The sequence below is a fragment of the Spea bombifrons genome, chromosome 1 (assembly GCF_027358695.1).
Source record: "Spea bombifrons isolate aSpeBom1 chromosome 1, aSpeBom1.2.pri, whole genome shotgun sequence".
NCBI classification, from domain to species: Eukaryota; Metazoa; Chordata; class Amphibia; order Anura; family Pelobatidae; genus Spea; species Spea bombifrons.
The window spans coordinates 126,515,114-126,533,731 of NC_071087.1; the positions used below are offsets into that span (position 1 = coordinate 126,515,114).

The 18,618-nt window shown below is 41.7% G+C and overlaps 1 protein-coding gene across 1 annotated transcript in view; it reads right to left on the reverse strand.

Annotated features, from left to right (window-relative positions):
• The window catches only part of SH2B3 (SH2B adaptor protein 3), a 60,016-nt gene extending 42,798 nt beyond the window's left edge, over positions 1-17,218 (reverse strand). Inside the window, exons 1-2 of the mRNA XM_053473132.1 lie at positions 16,557-17,218; positions 79-894 (exon numbers count right to left, since the gene is read on the reverse strand). Of these exons, the coding sequence (XP_053329107.1) occupies positions 79-894; positions 16,557-16,616 (876 nt within the window). The 5' untranslated portion in view covers positions 16,617-17,218. The remainder of the gene's footprint in view (positions 1-78; positions 895-16,556) is intronic.
• Between the last annotated feature and the right edge of the window lie 1,400 nt (positions 17,219-18,618).

Here is an 18,618-nt window from a genome sequence, read left to right on the forward strand (position 1 = left end):
AACCACACAGAAACACACTGAGCTTTCCATGGCTTTAATACGAGACATTCCAAAAAAATAAATAATCAGGTAACTTACTTTGGGAGGATCAAACAGCTCTAGAAGGTAATCTTCAGTCTCCAGACAGCTTGCTTTCCGCAGAACCAACCGACACCTGTGCCAAACATTCCCACTGTCCATACATGCCTCATCCACCATGCTATAATTTAACTGGCCTTCTTTTTTTACTTCCACCACTTGCTCTCTTGTAGTAGTCCATGGTAAAATCCGTTTTTGAAGGCCATGCCAAGTGGGTGACTCTGCTGTATCCGCCTCTGTTTCTCTGGTGTCGCCGGCTGCGGGGCCGGAAGGCCTCCTACGGAATATATTTCGAAGGCTTCTCCTGAGGCTATTGAATGAAAATCGAATGAATGGTCTCGCAGGTGGATGGTTGAGGCTGGGCCGGAGTTCCTCTAAGCTCCATGATTTTGGCACATGTTGGACACCAGTATCACAAACAGTCTGCTCAGAGTTTTCATGGCGAGCTGCCACGTCCACCTCCACCTTTGCTGCAACCGTACTTGGAGACTCCTCTGAGGGCCTCCTGCCTGTTTCTCTATAATCTTTTACTCTGCTAAATGGGAAAAATCTAAATTGGTCCATGCCCCGACCTTCCCTCACCTCGTTCCTGAAATACTGCTGGAAGAGATCGGTGAACTGTAAAGAGAAGTTCTCCGCAGCCAGGATGTCATGATGCGGGTTCTGGTTAGCGAATAACCAATACTGCTTTGCCAGCTCCCTCGCAGTGGAGATGGCGTGAAGCTCACAGAACTCATTCCAGCCCTGTGGGACGGAGGAACTTTCAGGTTGAATAGTGTCCCCATTCATCTCAGTGACTGAAGCAGCTGTGGTGTGCTACGAAAGCAGAAAAAGGAAACAATGAATGAGGTGCTTTCCACTGAATAAGCAATGTCATGAGGAAGCTATTCTGCAGCAAATTAAACAGGGATACTTAGAGCTGAATTAAATTGCCGGAGATAAATATCTCACCTTCTATCAAAAATTATTGAGCTGAAGTCTATGGGAATATGTGTATTTATATGTAACAGATAAACGTATGTCAGAGCACTGAATCCAGGCTACACAAGTGATTAGTAAAACACTTTAACAAAAAAATGTGTACAGGTCACCATCAAGTCACCATCATTTGCTGAAAACTGATTAATGATGATTAACCTTACAGACGAAATCAGTGATCACCTAGTAATTAAATAATACATGTGAAGTATTTAACATTTTAAAAGGATATTTATGTATAGTCTACCCATGGAAACTATGTATTGGTGATCACAACATTGCATTATAATTATTACATTTGGAAGAGGTATTTGCCTTTACATTATACTACATTTATCTAGTACAGAATACACATCACAACTATAAGTATACAAATACGTATGTGATTTGACTAGATACCAATCTATTTTGTGGATGAAGACTCTCCTCACCAATAGCACTCTTAACGTACAAAAGGTTTGTACCGTATATACCATACATAAATGTAAACACTGTGAGTACTCATCTAGTACCGATAATTATGTTTCCAATGCTGCATCAAGTGGAACAGCACATTTAAGCACCTAAGAATCGTGACTGGGGGAGTGTATAAGACAAAGAACTGAGTGGGGGCCTTTTATCTTCTCCGCTGAGCATTTGTCACTGTACATAAAAAAAAGCGTAAAACATGTTTATTTTCTGACAATGTTATTTTTTCTGTTACACCACTTCAGGATAAGATGTATATTTATCAAAGTTATAATTATGGCATTGTCCCGATTAGAAGTAAGCCCTATAATCGGAGTTTAGATGTTCTCAAGGTCTCCCTACCTCCTTTGCTGACCACTTCCGTGTCCCTGTCTCGTTTCCCACAGGTCCGCTGATTCTCTTGCATCTTCTTGTTCTACATTCCTCTGTCTTTGTCCAGTTCTTCCCATGTCTTCTGTTCTTCTCCGTGAACCAGGCCTCCCATGCACTTATGCAAAAGGGTGGAGAAAGAGAGGTGCAGAAATGCTTCTCTTTCTCCACGAACCTGTCTGTATTACTCTGGCCAATTGGATTACTTCCGCAAGAGTGCGTAGTCACTGGGACAGCTTCTCCTCCGTTTCTCCATTAGGGGAGAGGGGGTATCCAGAGGCACCGCTATTTTTGCAAAAGTGCACAGGAGGCCTGTTTCATGGAGAAGAAGACAGAAGACATGGGAAGAAGCAGACAAAGTCAGAAGAACAAGAAGATGCAAGAGAAGCAGTGGACCTGTGGGAGAGAAGAAAGAGAAACTGAAGAGATCGGTTGAGAACGTAGGGAGCGCAAAAGTGTGAGAGCATGAGTAAGAGTGTGAGTGCAAGAGCGAGGAAATATTGTTTTACTCTTCTACTAATGTGTATATTCTTTTACATTTAATTTTTTAAAAAAATAGCACCAAATGATAGAGGTGCGCCCTATAATCGGTACAATACGGCATTTAAGGAAACAACAAAAATTTATGAAAAAGATGCTATAGATTACATGACTTTACTTGCAAACATAAGGGGCTGATCTGAGGTAATTGTTCGGATAAAAGGCACCTAGGTCTGCTAATGTATACCTAAAATATTAAACAATCGGTTTCTGTTTATAATAAGTCAAGACACTTTGTAGGGTATGTTGGTAAAAACATAATCTAGCATTAAAATACTGCAAACTTTTTTGTTGGTTAATGGAGACAGAGGAATTTCCTTGCTTCTACATTTTGTAGAGTATATTGAATAAAACCTTATAACAAACTGGAAGTGATCTCAGAAAACATTTTCTCTTCCTACTAGTGGTTTTATAAAGCAGAACAAAGCACGATATAACCCTCCCAATGATGAAAAAAGGAGTTGAGAATTTCTTAAAATATTAATTTATAACCTGACTACTTATGAGAGGAACAAACACTATAAGGCCATTTGGCAACCTTGCCAAATGAGAAACATTTTCTGCCTAACTCATAACCACAGCCCCCTCTGTAACAATCAAAACTAGGTACAATCCAATGAATGGATTATAATATGTTGATTTAACACTTTCTATAGATTCAAGCTTCGACAGCTTAAAAAAAAAACAAGATTTAGATAGTTTAATGCTACCACACAAGTGGGTGTGAGAAATGTTTTGTCTGAACATATAGACAGGGCCGGCCCAAGACAAAATGCCGCCTGGGGCGAAGTTTAAAATGCGCCCCCCCCCATTATCTACCCTTTCTCTCCCTCCGTCCCTATTATATAACCCCCCCCACCCCCGTACTTACCTTTCACCACTCCTGCGGCGAGTCTCCCAGTTCGGTCTCGGTGCCGGCTTGCAATGCTGAGCGCCGGAAATGACGTAATCTTCCGGCGCTCAGCATTACAAACCGGCACCAAGACCGAACAGGGAGACTCGCCGCAGAGGAGAGAGGGGCGCCGAGCGGGTACTGACAACTTGGTAAGCGAAAACCACTCGGCGCCCCTCTCTCTCTCTTCCGCTTTAAAAAAAAAAAAGGGCTTGGGGCGGCAAAGTGCAGTTGCCCCACTCGGCTCCATTGTCGGGCCAGCCCTGCATATAGAAATAAATGGACATGTAAATGTATAGCACAGAAGAGCTTAGTATGGAAAGGTACTTTTGCATTATTTCAGTGGCCTCCTCCACAGAGGATGTGGGGAGCTGCAGCTTCTCGCTAAGGTATGTGTTTTTTTTTAGCAGTTAAAGAATGCCTATTAAAGCACTCAGATAGTACTTAACTGTAAATTGTTGTAAGCAAGGCTGTCTGGGACATTAAACTGTCCCTTTAAACAGTGTATCCCCTTTATCCCAGGTGATATACTGGCCACATCTATTGCACAAACTGTGTTAATCATTCTTTTTTCTGATTGTAATAATCATATGTAATTGGGTTGTTCGCTGCCATCTCGGTTAATTTTCAAACATCCCAATATACTGTTATTTGTAATACTAAACAGTTCCCCAGAGGCTCAGTAATCAACTGCTTTGGCAAAGTCTTCAAGGTTATACATTATACATATAACTACATATTACATAACAAAATCCTAATACTGTTTAGGCTCAGAAATTTATTTTCCCAGCAGAATCTTTGAGGACCACCAATGCTCATTTAATAACACATTCTTTAATTTTATGTCAATATGAAAACCAATACGGCATTATCTGCTGTTGGTCATCCTTTCTTCTAATCCATTTGCAGTCATTATGTGTTGCCCATTGCCTCTGCCTACTTAGCTATTGAAGTATAAACATTGCAAATGCAATTCTCAACATTATGGCCCATTCACCCGTTTCTCGTATTCTCTCCCCAGTCATAAACAAGGATATCATTTTACATAACTCATAACTTACAGAAATTACTGAATATCAAACCAAATCCCTGAAAATGTAATAGAAAAAAAAACCAGTCAGTGTTTATACATCGCAAACCACTGATGACTAATAACCAATTATCACGAGCCCTGCTGCATCATTAAGATGATTTAGAAAATCTAACTTAAAAATATTCCTGAATCAGGAGTTTAAAACACACAAAGACTTTGTCGTGATATTTCGCTCCATTCGGGGACTGTCCAAATCCTCAGTAGGTTCGCGATTCAACTCCATGACAAATCAAGAAATAGTGATTATGGAAACTAGACTTCAGTGCATTCCAGACTATCAACAACTTTGTCTAGAATACACAAGACACAACAGAAGAAATGCAATGCTTGGTAAGGAAGATAAATGTAAATGTCAATGTAAACACCTGGACCGTGCCGTAAAAAGGAAGCCACAATGGTACTCCTACACTAAATTCAATGCCGCTGAATTTGCAGTTTATTACCACAGCACATTCACAGTCACTTTAATACAGGGCTAGACAAACCCCGAGTGTCAGGTTGCCATGGCGACTAAAATCACTTCCTGGGGGCCAAGGTTCTGTAGGGCTGCCATCATGAATCCGCTGTAGCGGGTGCCGTGAGGCGCATGTATGCTACGTGACCTTGCTGGGTGCCTCACGTCACTCGCTGGAAAGCATAGTGTGCCAGATTCACAATGACAGAAGATAGGCATCGGCGTGGCAGGTGAGAGGGAGAGTAGTGTGTGAGTGAGTGTGTGTATACTATATTGTCAAAGTCAGTGTATATGTGTGTATACGTATAATGCTGGACTCAGCCTGTGAGTGTGTGCATGCTGTAGTATCAGTGTGTATGTGTCTATATGTATAGTGTTAGAGTCATTCTTGTAAATAGTGCCAGAGTCAGTATGTCTACTGTATTGTAGTGCCAGATTCAGTGTGTATGTGTCCATATGTATTTTTATATATGTATAGAGTTAGCCAGTGTAAGTGTGTGTACATTGTATAAGAGTGTGGTGCTAGAGTGTATGGTGTTGTTTGTTACAGTATTAGCATGTGCATTTACGCAGTGTTAGAGTGTGTGTGTTAGTGTATGGTAGAAAGTTAGGATGCGTTTTTACTGTAGCGTGTTAGTGTTTGTGAGCATAAGATGTTAACATGTGTCACTGTATGGTGCTAGAGTGTGTAAATATATATTAAATGTATGGCGAGACTCGACGAGGGCGCCAGGTTGGGTAATATCCGAGTAAAAACATGACTGGGGAACAAAAATAAAGCTGGCTCCTAACTTTTCTAGCTGGCTCCTAGATATAAACCAAATTTATCGAGCCCTGTGTGTAAAGAATCTTTATGTTGAAATAACGAGCAATAGTGTAATGTAATAAGACCACCAGCATTCAATACTCATTAATAATGCACTTAAAAACTTAATACAATTCAAGCATGAATATTAAATCCAAGTCATTTTAAAATTACTTTCTGCTACATACCAATTATTATATATACCATATAGCCTGAGACGAAAAAAAAATGAATCCCGCAGCAGGGAAAGAAGTAATACAGTCCCCAGGATAAATTTTTAGAAGTATTCCCCCTTCAGATCCCAATATTTGACCCACAAATGTAATTAAGTTAATTTTTGAAAACATAAGTTATGCTGGTTGGAGCTTATTATTAGCTGCAAAACAAAAAAAAAAAAAAAACAAACAAAAGAGTACTTAACATAGATGTCAACAGACTCAAAACAAACCTCAGCACATGAGACAGGACAGGAAGCAAAAAAACGGGAAAATTTAGGACTGTTGATAGCCGTATCATGCATATTGGTGTCTACTGCATATGTCAGGCTTTTCTTTCAGGAGTGGGCCACTTCATAAGAAATGCATGCATGCATAGGCCATAATCGTTTTTTATTTAGAGAAAATACCACAGTGGTACAGCATGGCTCCTATCATTATATAGCAAGCCAGACACAGAAGGTGGTACAGCATGACTCCTATAATTATATAGCAAACCTAACACAGACAGTGGTACAGCATGACTCTATTATTATATAGCAAGCCAGACGCAGAAGGTGGTACAGCATGATTCCTATCAGTATATAGTGATCCAGACACAGACAGTGGTGCGGCATGACTCCCATCATTATATAGTGAGCCAGACACAAACCATGGTACATATTGTTTCCTATCATTATATAGTAAGCCAGACACAGATACTGGTACAGCATAACTCGCATCACTATATGCTGAGTCTGATACCGCTGGTGGCACAGCATAACTCCCATCTCCTATCATCACTTTCAGTTGAATGCTCTTACTCACACTATCTTTCTCACTCACTCTTGCAGAAAAAGTTTCTTATTCTGGCCTCTCTGAGTACTTCTGCAAAAGGGCAGAGCCACGGGGACAGCCTCTCCTCGTTCCTCCTTTTGCGGAACTGCTGCAGGAGGCCTGATTCACAAAGAAGCAGATGAAGAAAGAAGACACTGGGAGAAGCGGACGAAGGCAGAAAAACAAGAAGAGGCAAGTGCTGCTAGAAAGCAAACAGAAACGCGGAATTGGAAGGCGGAGAACGTAGGGAAACTCAGCTTGCACAGACTTCTACCCTTGCTCTGAGCTCCCAGCCCGATGTGTCCCTGCTATTCAGAGCGCCCAGGTGTGGTGCATGCCCTTGTATGCAATTTAAATTTACTGTATACAGAACTATGCACAATAAATATGTTCAAAAATCAATAATAATCACATTTAATGGTAATTAAATGAAAGATAAAACAATCATAAAATAAAACTGCCATTAATATATTATATATGTACTTATCCAGTTTATGCAAATACTGGCACCTCATCAAATTGCATCAATGTTGCATCAACCAGCCTAAGCGTGTCAAAAAGGGTGTGAGCGTTCTGATATTTTACACCATTATCTGCCATGCAAAGACAGTATGTTATCCTTAAGAAAGTTCACCTTCAATCTAATCTGCTGGAAAACCATCAAAACAGCAATTCAGTAATAAATAAATAACTAGAAGAAAATAGGCTCATCATCATCATTGTTACTAACAAAAGTACAGTGACACTGGGCCTAAGAGCTTCCACAGCATTGCACAAATTTACTAAACTGTGAGGCAAATTAAGCATACATGGGACACGTGAGGAATACTGAATCTAAGACAAGTCCAAGGTCAGGTCAAGGTTAGAGTCTTAACATCAGGAAGAATAGTCAGACTAATGGTCTGCCGTCAAATTCTATGTTCCTAATTGCATGGAAAGAGGTTTCCCCTGCTGGATGTTTGTAAATTTGTGTGATCACAGTGGCCAGGACAGACAAGTACCACAAGATAAATAAAAAAGTATTTGGTGGCCGTGGGTTTTTTAATTAGACATCATTACAGGTCAGAGGAAGTGAGCTGGGCAGTTCGGCTGACACTGATCTGTTTTCCCTCGTGATCTGCTTGATTTCCCTGAGAGCGCACATGCATGAAATGGTTGACAGCATTATAAGAAATCTAATTTTGTAGCTGGCAGTCACCAGGATACTGAACTTTATGGGATCTGGCACTGAATCATTTCGAGATCTTGTTAGTATGTCTTGTAGGCAGGGGATAAACAAAAGTAAAGAACGAACATATACTAATAAAGAACATCCACATTCAGATATCACAGATGAAACGTAGAAAAACATAAAAGCAGAAGTTTAAGGCAGCGCTCATGCCTATTTTTTATAGGGTTCAGTGAAGTAGGCATACAGCACCCCAATTGTAATGCACATGTATAAGCAACTACCAATACAGAATGCAATATTCATGACTGTACCATGCCGCTAAACGTCTGCGTCACTGACGTGCTGGCCTGCTAGACACACTAACATGCCCTTAGCTCGAAAAAGGGCAGAGCCAAGCAACTATACTGAGGGTTTCACTCAGAATGCTTAGCACTCCCTCATTCTATTATCTTCCACCACACGTGCTCTTGGGCTCTTCTAGGAACCTATTGTGCTATCTTCAAAGCACAAAATCTATCACGTTTACATTGTAGCTGAAGCTGTGAATGTTTGCGTTCACATCAAAGCGATATTTTGCTAAATAAAATACTCTTATAATGCATTAGGGACAGCACAAATGGAGGACCTGCTGTGGAGATGATCTCCATGAATGTCCCTTCACGGGCCCCCCTGTCTGGTCTATCAGCTCTGTCACTGCCAGGCAGTAAATGACTCAGCATCCTTCTAGCCACTTGTCAAGCTTCTTCCTGCACACGACACAGACGCAAGCTGAACGAGAACTTCATGCGCCTGTTTAACACTCTCACCGACGTCACACAACACACCAAGCCGAACGTGCAGGACACGTACTCAGTGCTACAGAATCTGGGGTCTACTCACGCTTCCATGCATCCATTCAGTTATGGAACACACACTACATACAGAAGTGGGCAAAATGAAGCTTCTTAGGTCCACCCGACCTCTAAACGGCCAAACATTTCACAGCCATCTTGTTATGGGATGCTTGCCAAGGGGACACTGACATTACATGGGATCTGATATGCTTGAGTAGTTCTGACGTCACCGGGAGACATTTTATCAGTTTTGGGAGCTTATCTGGACACGGAAGGGTCTACGTGAAGCAACTATGAGTTTAGCAGCGTGATATCAGAATCTGGTATAGCTTTCTCATAGGGGTCAATATGCAGTAAAGAGATATTTCAGAAAAGGCTCTGACATTCTACTGCTTGCAGCAAATCACTAAGATTTGATAAACAATTCATTCCTGAATGGAACTGTGAAGAAAATAGTTTCTCTGGAATGTGACGTGTCACTATCATCATTTATTTATGAACCGGCAACATATTTTGACTTGGAGGAGGACATCGTACCCAGTACACATTGATGAATGCATTTAGCATTATTCAACAAAAAAACAACACCGAATCAATAGTCAGGTAACGGGCATATTATACTTCTCTTTAGAATACCAGCGGATTCTGTACTGCTATCACAATAATGGGACAATCAGCAATAATATTAAAAGTGACCATATACAATTTGATAGTAACATACATTTAGACATACTGGTATGGGAGAAGCGTACAATGTATTTGGAGGTTGAATGAGAAAGTGGGAGAGGGACTGCTTGGGTGAGTAGGATTTGGACATTTACTGGGTCTGTGGTGGACAATTTAATGATGTTCAATGGACCTTCACAAACCTTGCCATGGAGACTGGTGTCCTTGTGGGGAGAATGGGTGGCTTGTTCAAGATGTAGGATTGGGATATTGGAGGGGCTGAATGCTTCTCTGACTAGGTGGGCTTCTAGTGAGTGTTTAAAGTTAGAGCAGGTAGGAAAGAGTCAGACAGAACATGATAGGGAACGCCAGAAAACAGATACAGCATGGGAAAAAAACCACTTGTGAACTGTGATGAAAACCATATACTAAACGAAGCTCTAATTTCTAAAGTTGCACCACAGTTCATCCGAGTTATTCCTTATTTAATGCTTTTATGTTTCATTATCCTCCATATGATTATACTATTTACAACTACCAGGCCAATCTTACCCTTCAATTCACTAATAATTATATAAGGGCTTATATCAGGGCTCAAAAGCCTCAAAACCATCTCCTCCCAACCTCCTGACACATGTCCCATTTCAGTCAATGTACGATCTAGCCCATAAAGACCATAAAGTTAACACAATGATGTGAAGTAGAACCCTTTATACCATTTCCACACTGAAGGGCTCTGATGAAGAAGGCACAATGTAGTTATTGCACTAATCTGTAGGCACTATTTATCACTGTTTGCCTTTTTCCACAACGCTACTCCCACCTACCACATACTTACCATTAACGTGGCTGAGGCTGTGGTCATTAGTTAGGAAATCTTATAATTAAGAAAATTATATTTATGTTTAACTGTGTATGAGCCAAGAATTGGATTAATGGACCAGGGGATTGACCAATGTGAAAACATAACTAGGTGAAGATATTCTGGGGTCCGAGGGCTACCAAGTAGAGGTGAAAAGGACAAAAACTCTGACTTGAAATCAGTTAAACCTCTTAGTTTCTGACCAGTTCTAAAGAATACATCTCTACTGACCATAGTCAGGCTCTTTTGTCATGCAATTCACCAAAATTTGCATCAAAGGAGCAACCTCAAAAAGATATATTTAAACTTGATTCTAGAGGCAAGATAGACACTAAAAACTATGGCAGGTGTTCAAAATTTTGTTCTTCAGGAAACAACAACCTACTTCGCTCAGACACAATGATTGCTTCTCTCTAGTATATCAATACATCCTTTGAGCACCACAATGTGAATAGAAACAACTTAATGACAGATAGAACAACCTCAATGTGAATAAACATTTAGCTTCTGAAGGCTAGCCTAGCGTACGCATACTATGAGGAAACATAAAGGCCAAATTATTTTACTGGGAGAATAAAAACGGGTGCATCAATGTATCAAAGACACCAGAATATTAGAAGTTAAACAAAACATTTAAGAAGCTGTGAAAAGCAATTAAAACTTTTAGATAAGCAACCCTTACCCCAATGACTGATCAGCTATTGTTTCCTAGGGTCCTGCCAAGTAAACAGTGCATCCCGAACTCTGGCAAAGTGACCCCCGGGAGCACATAGATACGGCTGGGATCCAGTTACTAAATGAAATACTCTGCAGACTACACTGATTCAAAACATTTTGCTATCTGCAACACTCGAAACCCGAAATCAATCACTGTGGTTTCAGTGAAAGTGAAATTGCTAAATTTAGGGGCATTTTACAGGGACAGATCTATTGCCCAAAATAAATTTAAAAAAAAATCACTCTTTTATTTTTACAAATTACCTGAATGTTAACTTGCCAAAATAATACACAAAAATGCTTTTTTTTTCAATACTAAAACACAGAGAGTCTGAATCAGAACCAAGAACACTATTGGCTTGGAAACCTTGTGAGAAACATGCTGAACACACGATCTGGCCATAGCGAGTACACCATGCTGCCCATTAGAAACCAGCAAACCACTCAGTGCTATAGGGTAGCTCACCATGAAAGGGATTAAAAGATCCAATTTAGCAAGCAATGTATGGTTTGATAATCCGTTTAAACCCCTATCAGTCCGTGGTCAGGTCCTATAGCAAGGATAGCTTTATGTCTATCCCATGCCTGTTTAAATTTGCTCACTGTATTAGCATCTACCACTTCTGCTGGGTGCCTAGTCCATTCACCTACTACCCTCTCAGTAAAGTTGAACTTCCTTAAATTACAGCTAAGCCTCTGACCCTCCAGTTTTAGACCATGACCTCTAGTTCTTGCCTCCTGTACTTTGTTCAATCCCTTATAGTATTTAAATGTTTCTATTGAATCATCCCTCTCTCTTCTTTCCTCCAAGCCATACATAGTAAGATCATTTAATCTTTAATAAGCATAAAATTTTTCTCCTGCCGTGACACCACTGGGACTCTCCTAAAATGATCCGCACCAAGAACAGGCTTCAGTTACTGGAGGTGCTGAGGAAGAAACAGACCGAGTCTGTGGTTCAGCAAAGTGGCTCGTCTGGATCTGTGGAGAGTGCAAGTAGAGTCATTTAGAAGAGAAGGTTTGGTGGAGGTGGAAACCTCCACCAAACCTTCTCTTCTAAATGACTCTACTTGCACGGGTGATGAATGCATGCGCCGGCCACGGGCCCTGGATATCTGACATATTGCCTTCTAGAACTGGAACTGAAGCACAGATTTAAAACGCTCCATTGTAAATTCACGGAAGGCCACTTCTTCTATGCCTTTTGCCTCTTTCCCTTGGCTCCTACGCTTGCAGGAGATGTGTTCAATCAAACGCATCCTCTGCTTGTCAAGGAACATGCGCGCTATACTTACTACCAGCCAGCTCAAGCATGGGCTCACACAAGAGTTCCAGGAGGCCTAACATGACCCCTTGAGCGCATGACCAGAAAGATTTCCCATTTATTTAAACGGGGTGCTTTCCTGCCACCGACTGACGCAGCCACTGATGAAGATAACTGACCCCCCCCCACAGATACATAAAGGATATGAAAGTACTTACAAAACCTTTTAATATGCTTTAATCACTGTATGGGACACTAGACGTAGATTATATTCACCTGAGGACTAGAAGTTTCCTACTCCACTATTCTCCTTTTCTACCAGTTCTTAAATTTATCCTACCGACTCTGACCGTAAAGCGCTACGGTATCTGCTGGCGCTAGAGATATGCTATTATTTTCTGCAATGTAGCACAATTGAACAAAGGATAAAAAACATTCAGTCGTCATTCCTGCTTTAAATCGTTCATTGCTCTTGTCTTACTTTCAGTATAGATACATGCTAATCCCATGCATGTTTACATTCTCTCACTTGTATTAACCCCTACCACTTCTGCTGGGAGTTTGATCCACTTACCTCCATATCTCTCATATAAAGAAGGGTATTTATTAACCATTGAAATTATGGAGAGATTTTATTTTGCATATTTTTGCTAAAAACTGACCAAACAGAATACTATTTTTATATGTAAATATATTACATACATAAAGTTACAGCTTAGAAACTATTATTTGAATACAATGCACAATAACACTGTTTAACAACAGTAGTTAAACACAGACAGGCGTATGTCACCTATACATCACTGTCACTATTAAAATACATTAACATTCTCGGAAGGAACTACCATACTGTAGAGCGCTTAGAACTGTGCATTTATAGTGCAGCGGGGAAAAGATGGGATTACCCCCCAGACATCCTGTACTTTCATCGACTGAATCTGCATCTAACAACAAAAGTATAATTACATCCAGGAAATTGAGAAACTTAATATAAATATATCGACGCAGTAGTTACTGTTTTTACTCACCGCCAAGGACCTGAAACTGTTATCGATGACGATTTCCAGTACTTAATAAAAACCATCTCCATTTCAAAAACACTTTATTTAACACACTAGGAGCAAGAGTGAAATAGAAATGTATCTACTTAAAATGTAACCCTTTCAGCACCGTGTGTATACAGTTTTGCATTAAAACGTGCCGCTCCCTTCTGTCACTGAAAGGGTTAACTCTTCCTGTTCTTAAAGGACAAACTATGTATTGCTTTGCAGTGCGTTTAACTGCTTTCTCACATTAAGGGGTTAATGGTTTCTGTTTCAATGCGTTCCTTTGCTCACCTCTTGAGCACGAGGGGGGTTAAGCTACCGAGCGTCATGACAATGTATTTGGTCGCCTGACATTATTTAATAAACTTTTGTTTTATTATTGTTGCTTTTTGTTTCTAAGTGAACGGAATAATGGAAAATGTTTATGGGCTTTATTACAGTGAAGGGGGTTAATGGTTTCTGTTTAAATGCAATGCATTGCTTTGCTCACCCTGTTGGGCACATGAAGGGGTTAAGAGAGCTAAAATTTTTAACACTTAAATGTGATACAGCGCAGAAGGAGCATCTTGCAGAAGGAGCATCTTCACGTATGGACAGCAGAACAATGAAATTCGATATTTGTTTGGTTGTCATGCCCTGCCGTGGCCTAACAGAGCTGCTCGGGTGATATGCGGGGTAATTATAATGCTGCCTTTACTCTCTAACAAGCTATTTACATTCCAGGCATAGCAAAGGCCAGCATACTCCATACTCCTGAAATCCATACTCCTCCAAAATGAGAAAAGGAGAGGTGCCTATAGCCATTAATTACAGGGTACCTGCAGCCAGGACCAGCATTAACCAGTTCCAAACATAATAACCTCCTACAGTAGGTTTACTGGTTCCATCCCCTGACAGCCTGCGCTTTAACTTATAAGACACTGTGTTTCCAACAACAAACACACACACATACATTACCACACTAACACCGGCCTTGTTAACCTGCCCAGCACTGGTTTTCGTATAACCTAAGGTAAACTTTCAGAGCCAACTGTGCCAAACATTCTAGAAGCAACAAGGTTAAAAGGACACAATGTCCTAGGCTCGGCATATCATGACAAACAGAGCGGTGTCACAGCCCAGCCCTCACCTCCTCTCAGTGGTCATTTACCCACCGAAACAGCGACCCAAGCACTTCACCCGCCTCATATCACAGGAAAACACCGGAACCTGGCCACACACCAACACTCGGTGGGCACACAGGAAGTCCTCTCATCATTATTACATTTCCCACTCCAGGGAAACATACTCCAAATAAGAACAGCATATGTATTTATTTATTTTTAAATACCACCAACATACTCTGTGGAGCAGTACAGTGTTTTTCCACGGCCTAGGTGACTGCCCTGGGGGCTTCGATAATAGAAAGAACGCCTCATGCTCGGTTCCGTTGGTTTTAAGCAATATACTGGTGCAACGGACTTCCTCAGAAAGACACAATCGGCTTCTTATACTTGTCTGCATAGCGTTTCATGGAGTTCTGGCGATGTTGCTTCAGGGTCTCACTTATTAATTACTGGCCTATTTAATACATACATTGTAACAGACACAGGTAATGTATGCTTAGTCAACTATACCAAACAAATATTTAGTTTATATCATAAGATAAGAATTAACTTTTCTGCAGAAACAATTTTAGCGGTTTAGCCTTTTCCTCACTTTTTTCTTACAGTTAACAAGCATTTCTGAGGTAGCGATACACAGGCCCAGTTAAAATACTTTATATAATATATGGGGATTTTTGTTAACAATGGCGGGGCAGACCGAGAGGCCGAAGCCAGACTTCATAGACTTCGAGACTGACCCATATGTTTATTTTCTGCATATAAGCTCTAATAGGCATTCAATTATCACACTCTGCTTAATTTGGCATTTATGGACATTTTTGTGATTCTTAATAAATAAGTAACTATACTTATTTGAACGTGGTCCACGTGTATAAAATTGAGATTTGGTAACTTATCACTTAGGGTGGAGAATAATTATAATAATTCACTTTATTTCGTACATTTTTAATATGCTTTTGTTATAAGGCCTTTTTTTGGCACTAGGAACAAAATTATTATAGGATGCTGTAACCTGGATATATTAATATGTATTTACTACAAATAATACAGATTGTTCGGGTCCTGAATTAAAATACTTTGCAACCAGCGTTAACCCATTCACTCCCATTGAGGAACAAATAGGAGAAAAGGAGGTCTATTCACTGAAGGGAGAGTAGGCAGGAGAGCTGCGTTTCCGCTCCTTGACTTCATTATACATTATGAAGGTCCAAACCCCAGTGAGCTTCTGCTGCAGAAAAAGCTTGGCTGGCCCTGTAAAATGTATAGTTAAACCAGTGAAGGTTCTCCTTACACATTGAATTATACTCGATACCTGGCCAGCTCTGGAGAAACTTTCGAATGCTGGCTCTTCATGATTAGTGGAGTGAGAAACCACAACTCTCTCTTTAGTGAATAAACCCCACTGAAATATGTACTTATTATATAGGTCTTGGAACAGGCTTAATAATAAAAGACAGGAACATAGATTCCATTTGCTTGCAGCAATAAAACAACATGGCACCTCAACTAGTGCACCCACTAATAATAGTGACACGTGTTTGTGCAATAATACATTATTTCTCGGTGGGGAGACCTGGACACGATCCGCGTGTTTGCAGCTAGAAACCTATACGATCCTTAAAAACGGATCGCAGGATCAACAAGTGACTCCGTGCATTGCGGGTATGTAACCCCTTCTGACAGGTGAAAAACACGATCTCTGCGTGTCTTCGCACGCGTCACGTGTCAATTCCAGTGGGATCTACTAAAGAATTCTCACTGCTGCCTGTGTGTTATATTTGGGCCGCTCCGGGTCTAGATCTCCGGTGAGAGAGTAAACAGAGGGAACGTGGTGAAGCCGCGGGCTGTGTTACTAGAGAGCTTTCCCGGTCCCTCGTGTCGCGGGCCAGCCTGACAGCTCCATTATCACCTGCTAGTATCAGATAGTGGGGCAGGCGAGGGCTGCAGGGAGGGGGAGGGGGTCACTGCACGCTGCATAGGGGTTGTTGAGGTGACACATGGAGTTAACAAACAGCTAGGGCCCCACGATCTAAATGCTGGGGTGATTATGGGGGTAGCAATGCAGACTGGACCTTAAATTACTGGAAAGGGTAACAGGGACGGATCATGCGAGTTTGGTTTAAAAAAAAGAAAAAAATAGTAAGTTTGCAAGGCACGGAAAGGGTTAAGTAAGCGGCATTTACCTGCAGGAGATGTCTCTTGTCTTCCGTGTCCCCATGGTGTCTCAAGCCATAACTTTGCATAGGTCTTCAAGGGAGGAAGCCGATCCCCCTGAATAAATACTCTTAAACTCTCATCATTTCCGCCAGGAGAGAACAAAAAAATAGAACAGCTTCTGTGAATATAAACGAATCTGACAGTTGAATGGAAGCCCGGGCTCGGTAATCGGGTGCCAGTGGGGAGATCCCGGGGGGGGATCAACGGGTTCTCCGTGTTAGATCCTCGCTGGTGGGTCCACGGCATGCGCTTCCCATGGTCAGATGTTATGTAAAGCGAGGAGGAGGAGGTGGGATCCACTATCTGTCCTGCAGTGTCCTCTGTGCGTGGATCCGAGAAGGCAGCGTGACAGCTAGATGTGCACGGCCACGAGTGACAGCGCTGCCTGCCAGGGGGGAAAGCTGCTCCGAATGTGGGGACAGTTGTTGAATTTAGAAACCCACCGGATCTACCCAGCAACGGATCTTGGATCTCCGGTACATAGTCACAAAGGCGGGTCTGCATTCATTCAGAAAGGCAGTGGGACTTCCAGCTCAGTGTATCCTCACAGATCGCCGTACGCTGAGATGGATCGCATTCCACAAGTATCAGATCCGGTAGATCTCCCGTTGCAGGACATAATCCAAGCGATTGCACCCCCCACAAACGCACAGTTATAGGTTACCGAAAAGATCTGTACCGAGAAGCGGGTGACACGGCTGATGCGTGGCTTAAATCCCAGCACTCGCGCGTGGGACTATTAAAGATTTTAATGGAAGAATTCACACCAAGTTGCATAGAGGCTCCCAAACCGAAAGTGAGCTTCATGCCCCTCTGCCCAGCGAAGGGAGGAGCGCAGCCATTAATATCCTCCCCCCGCACACCCCTTGGGTTGGCGGCTCTCTCTAGGATTCGCACATCCTGTCCCCGCGAGCCCCCCGACTCGCTCCCTTTAATTCCTGCTACGGGGGCCGGCGAGGCGCTACTTAAAAAGGGGTTAATAAAGTTTAGGCTTGTGTTATTTCAATTCCATTAACCTCTCAATGTGTCTGCAGTTTGATTCATCGAATGTGTAGTTTTAGGGGTGGGGTTTATAGTTTGGGGTAATGCAGCTGCAAACCTTAGTACATTGAAGATGGATCTGTCATCTGTCTGCGTGTCTCTGTATCCGTCCAACAGCACAGGGCTGATCCTCAACTGAATAGCGCCCCAGGCAAGAAGCACATTTATTGCCCCACATAAACACCCCACTTTATTCATTTGGAATGGCGATGCAGCCCCCCCCCCCCGACACACACACAGACTGTGAGGCTTCTGTTGCATCAGATACCAAACCAACTTGTACACATTGGGGGCATTTTGTATAGTACCAGTCAACGGCTTATTGGGGATAACAAGGCAGCCCCTGGCACTTTAAGGCCGGTGGCTGCCTTGTGATACAAGCATGCCTGGATATGGCAGGCCGCGCGTTATGTTTTTATGCTCACAGAGTGGCAGATCGGGCCCTGATCTAGGCACCCCAGACAGCTGCCTGATCCACCTGGCACTAAGACCGGGTTGGTATAAGCAGCACTAAAATGTGGTATTATAATATTTCCCTTTTTTCCATTTTTATGGTACCTCTTTCCCTAAACCACATCAAATACAACCCGTCTCACATGTTTTCCCTCTTGCCTTTGTTCCCGTCATTCTCTCAGAGTGCTATTGTTTATCCAGCATTCCTGTGCGCTGCCCCTTTCTCTTTAACCTGCCCTTTTTGTTACAAAAAAGGTGTAAATGTTTGTGCAAGCACTGACTCAGGGCTCAGTGTAACACCAGCATGTTCAATGAGGAATACAACTTTATAGAAAACAAACTATATAACCCTCTAACACACACAAAACATACAATGCATCCTATAAACATGCTGTAAGCCACACTGTCTGTGCCAAGAATAAAAGATGTGTCCTGCGCTAAACATAAGGGAAATAAAGATTGAATAAATAATGATTAAAATTAATAATAAGCAACATATAAGTGATAAAAATAACTAAATCAACAACTATATAT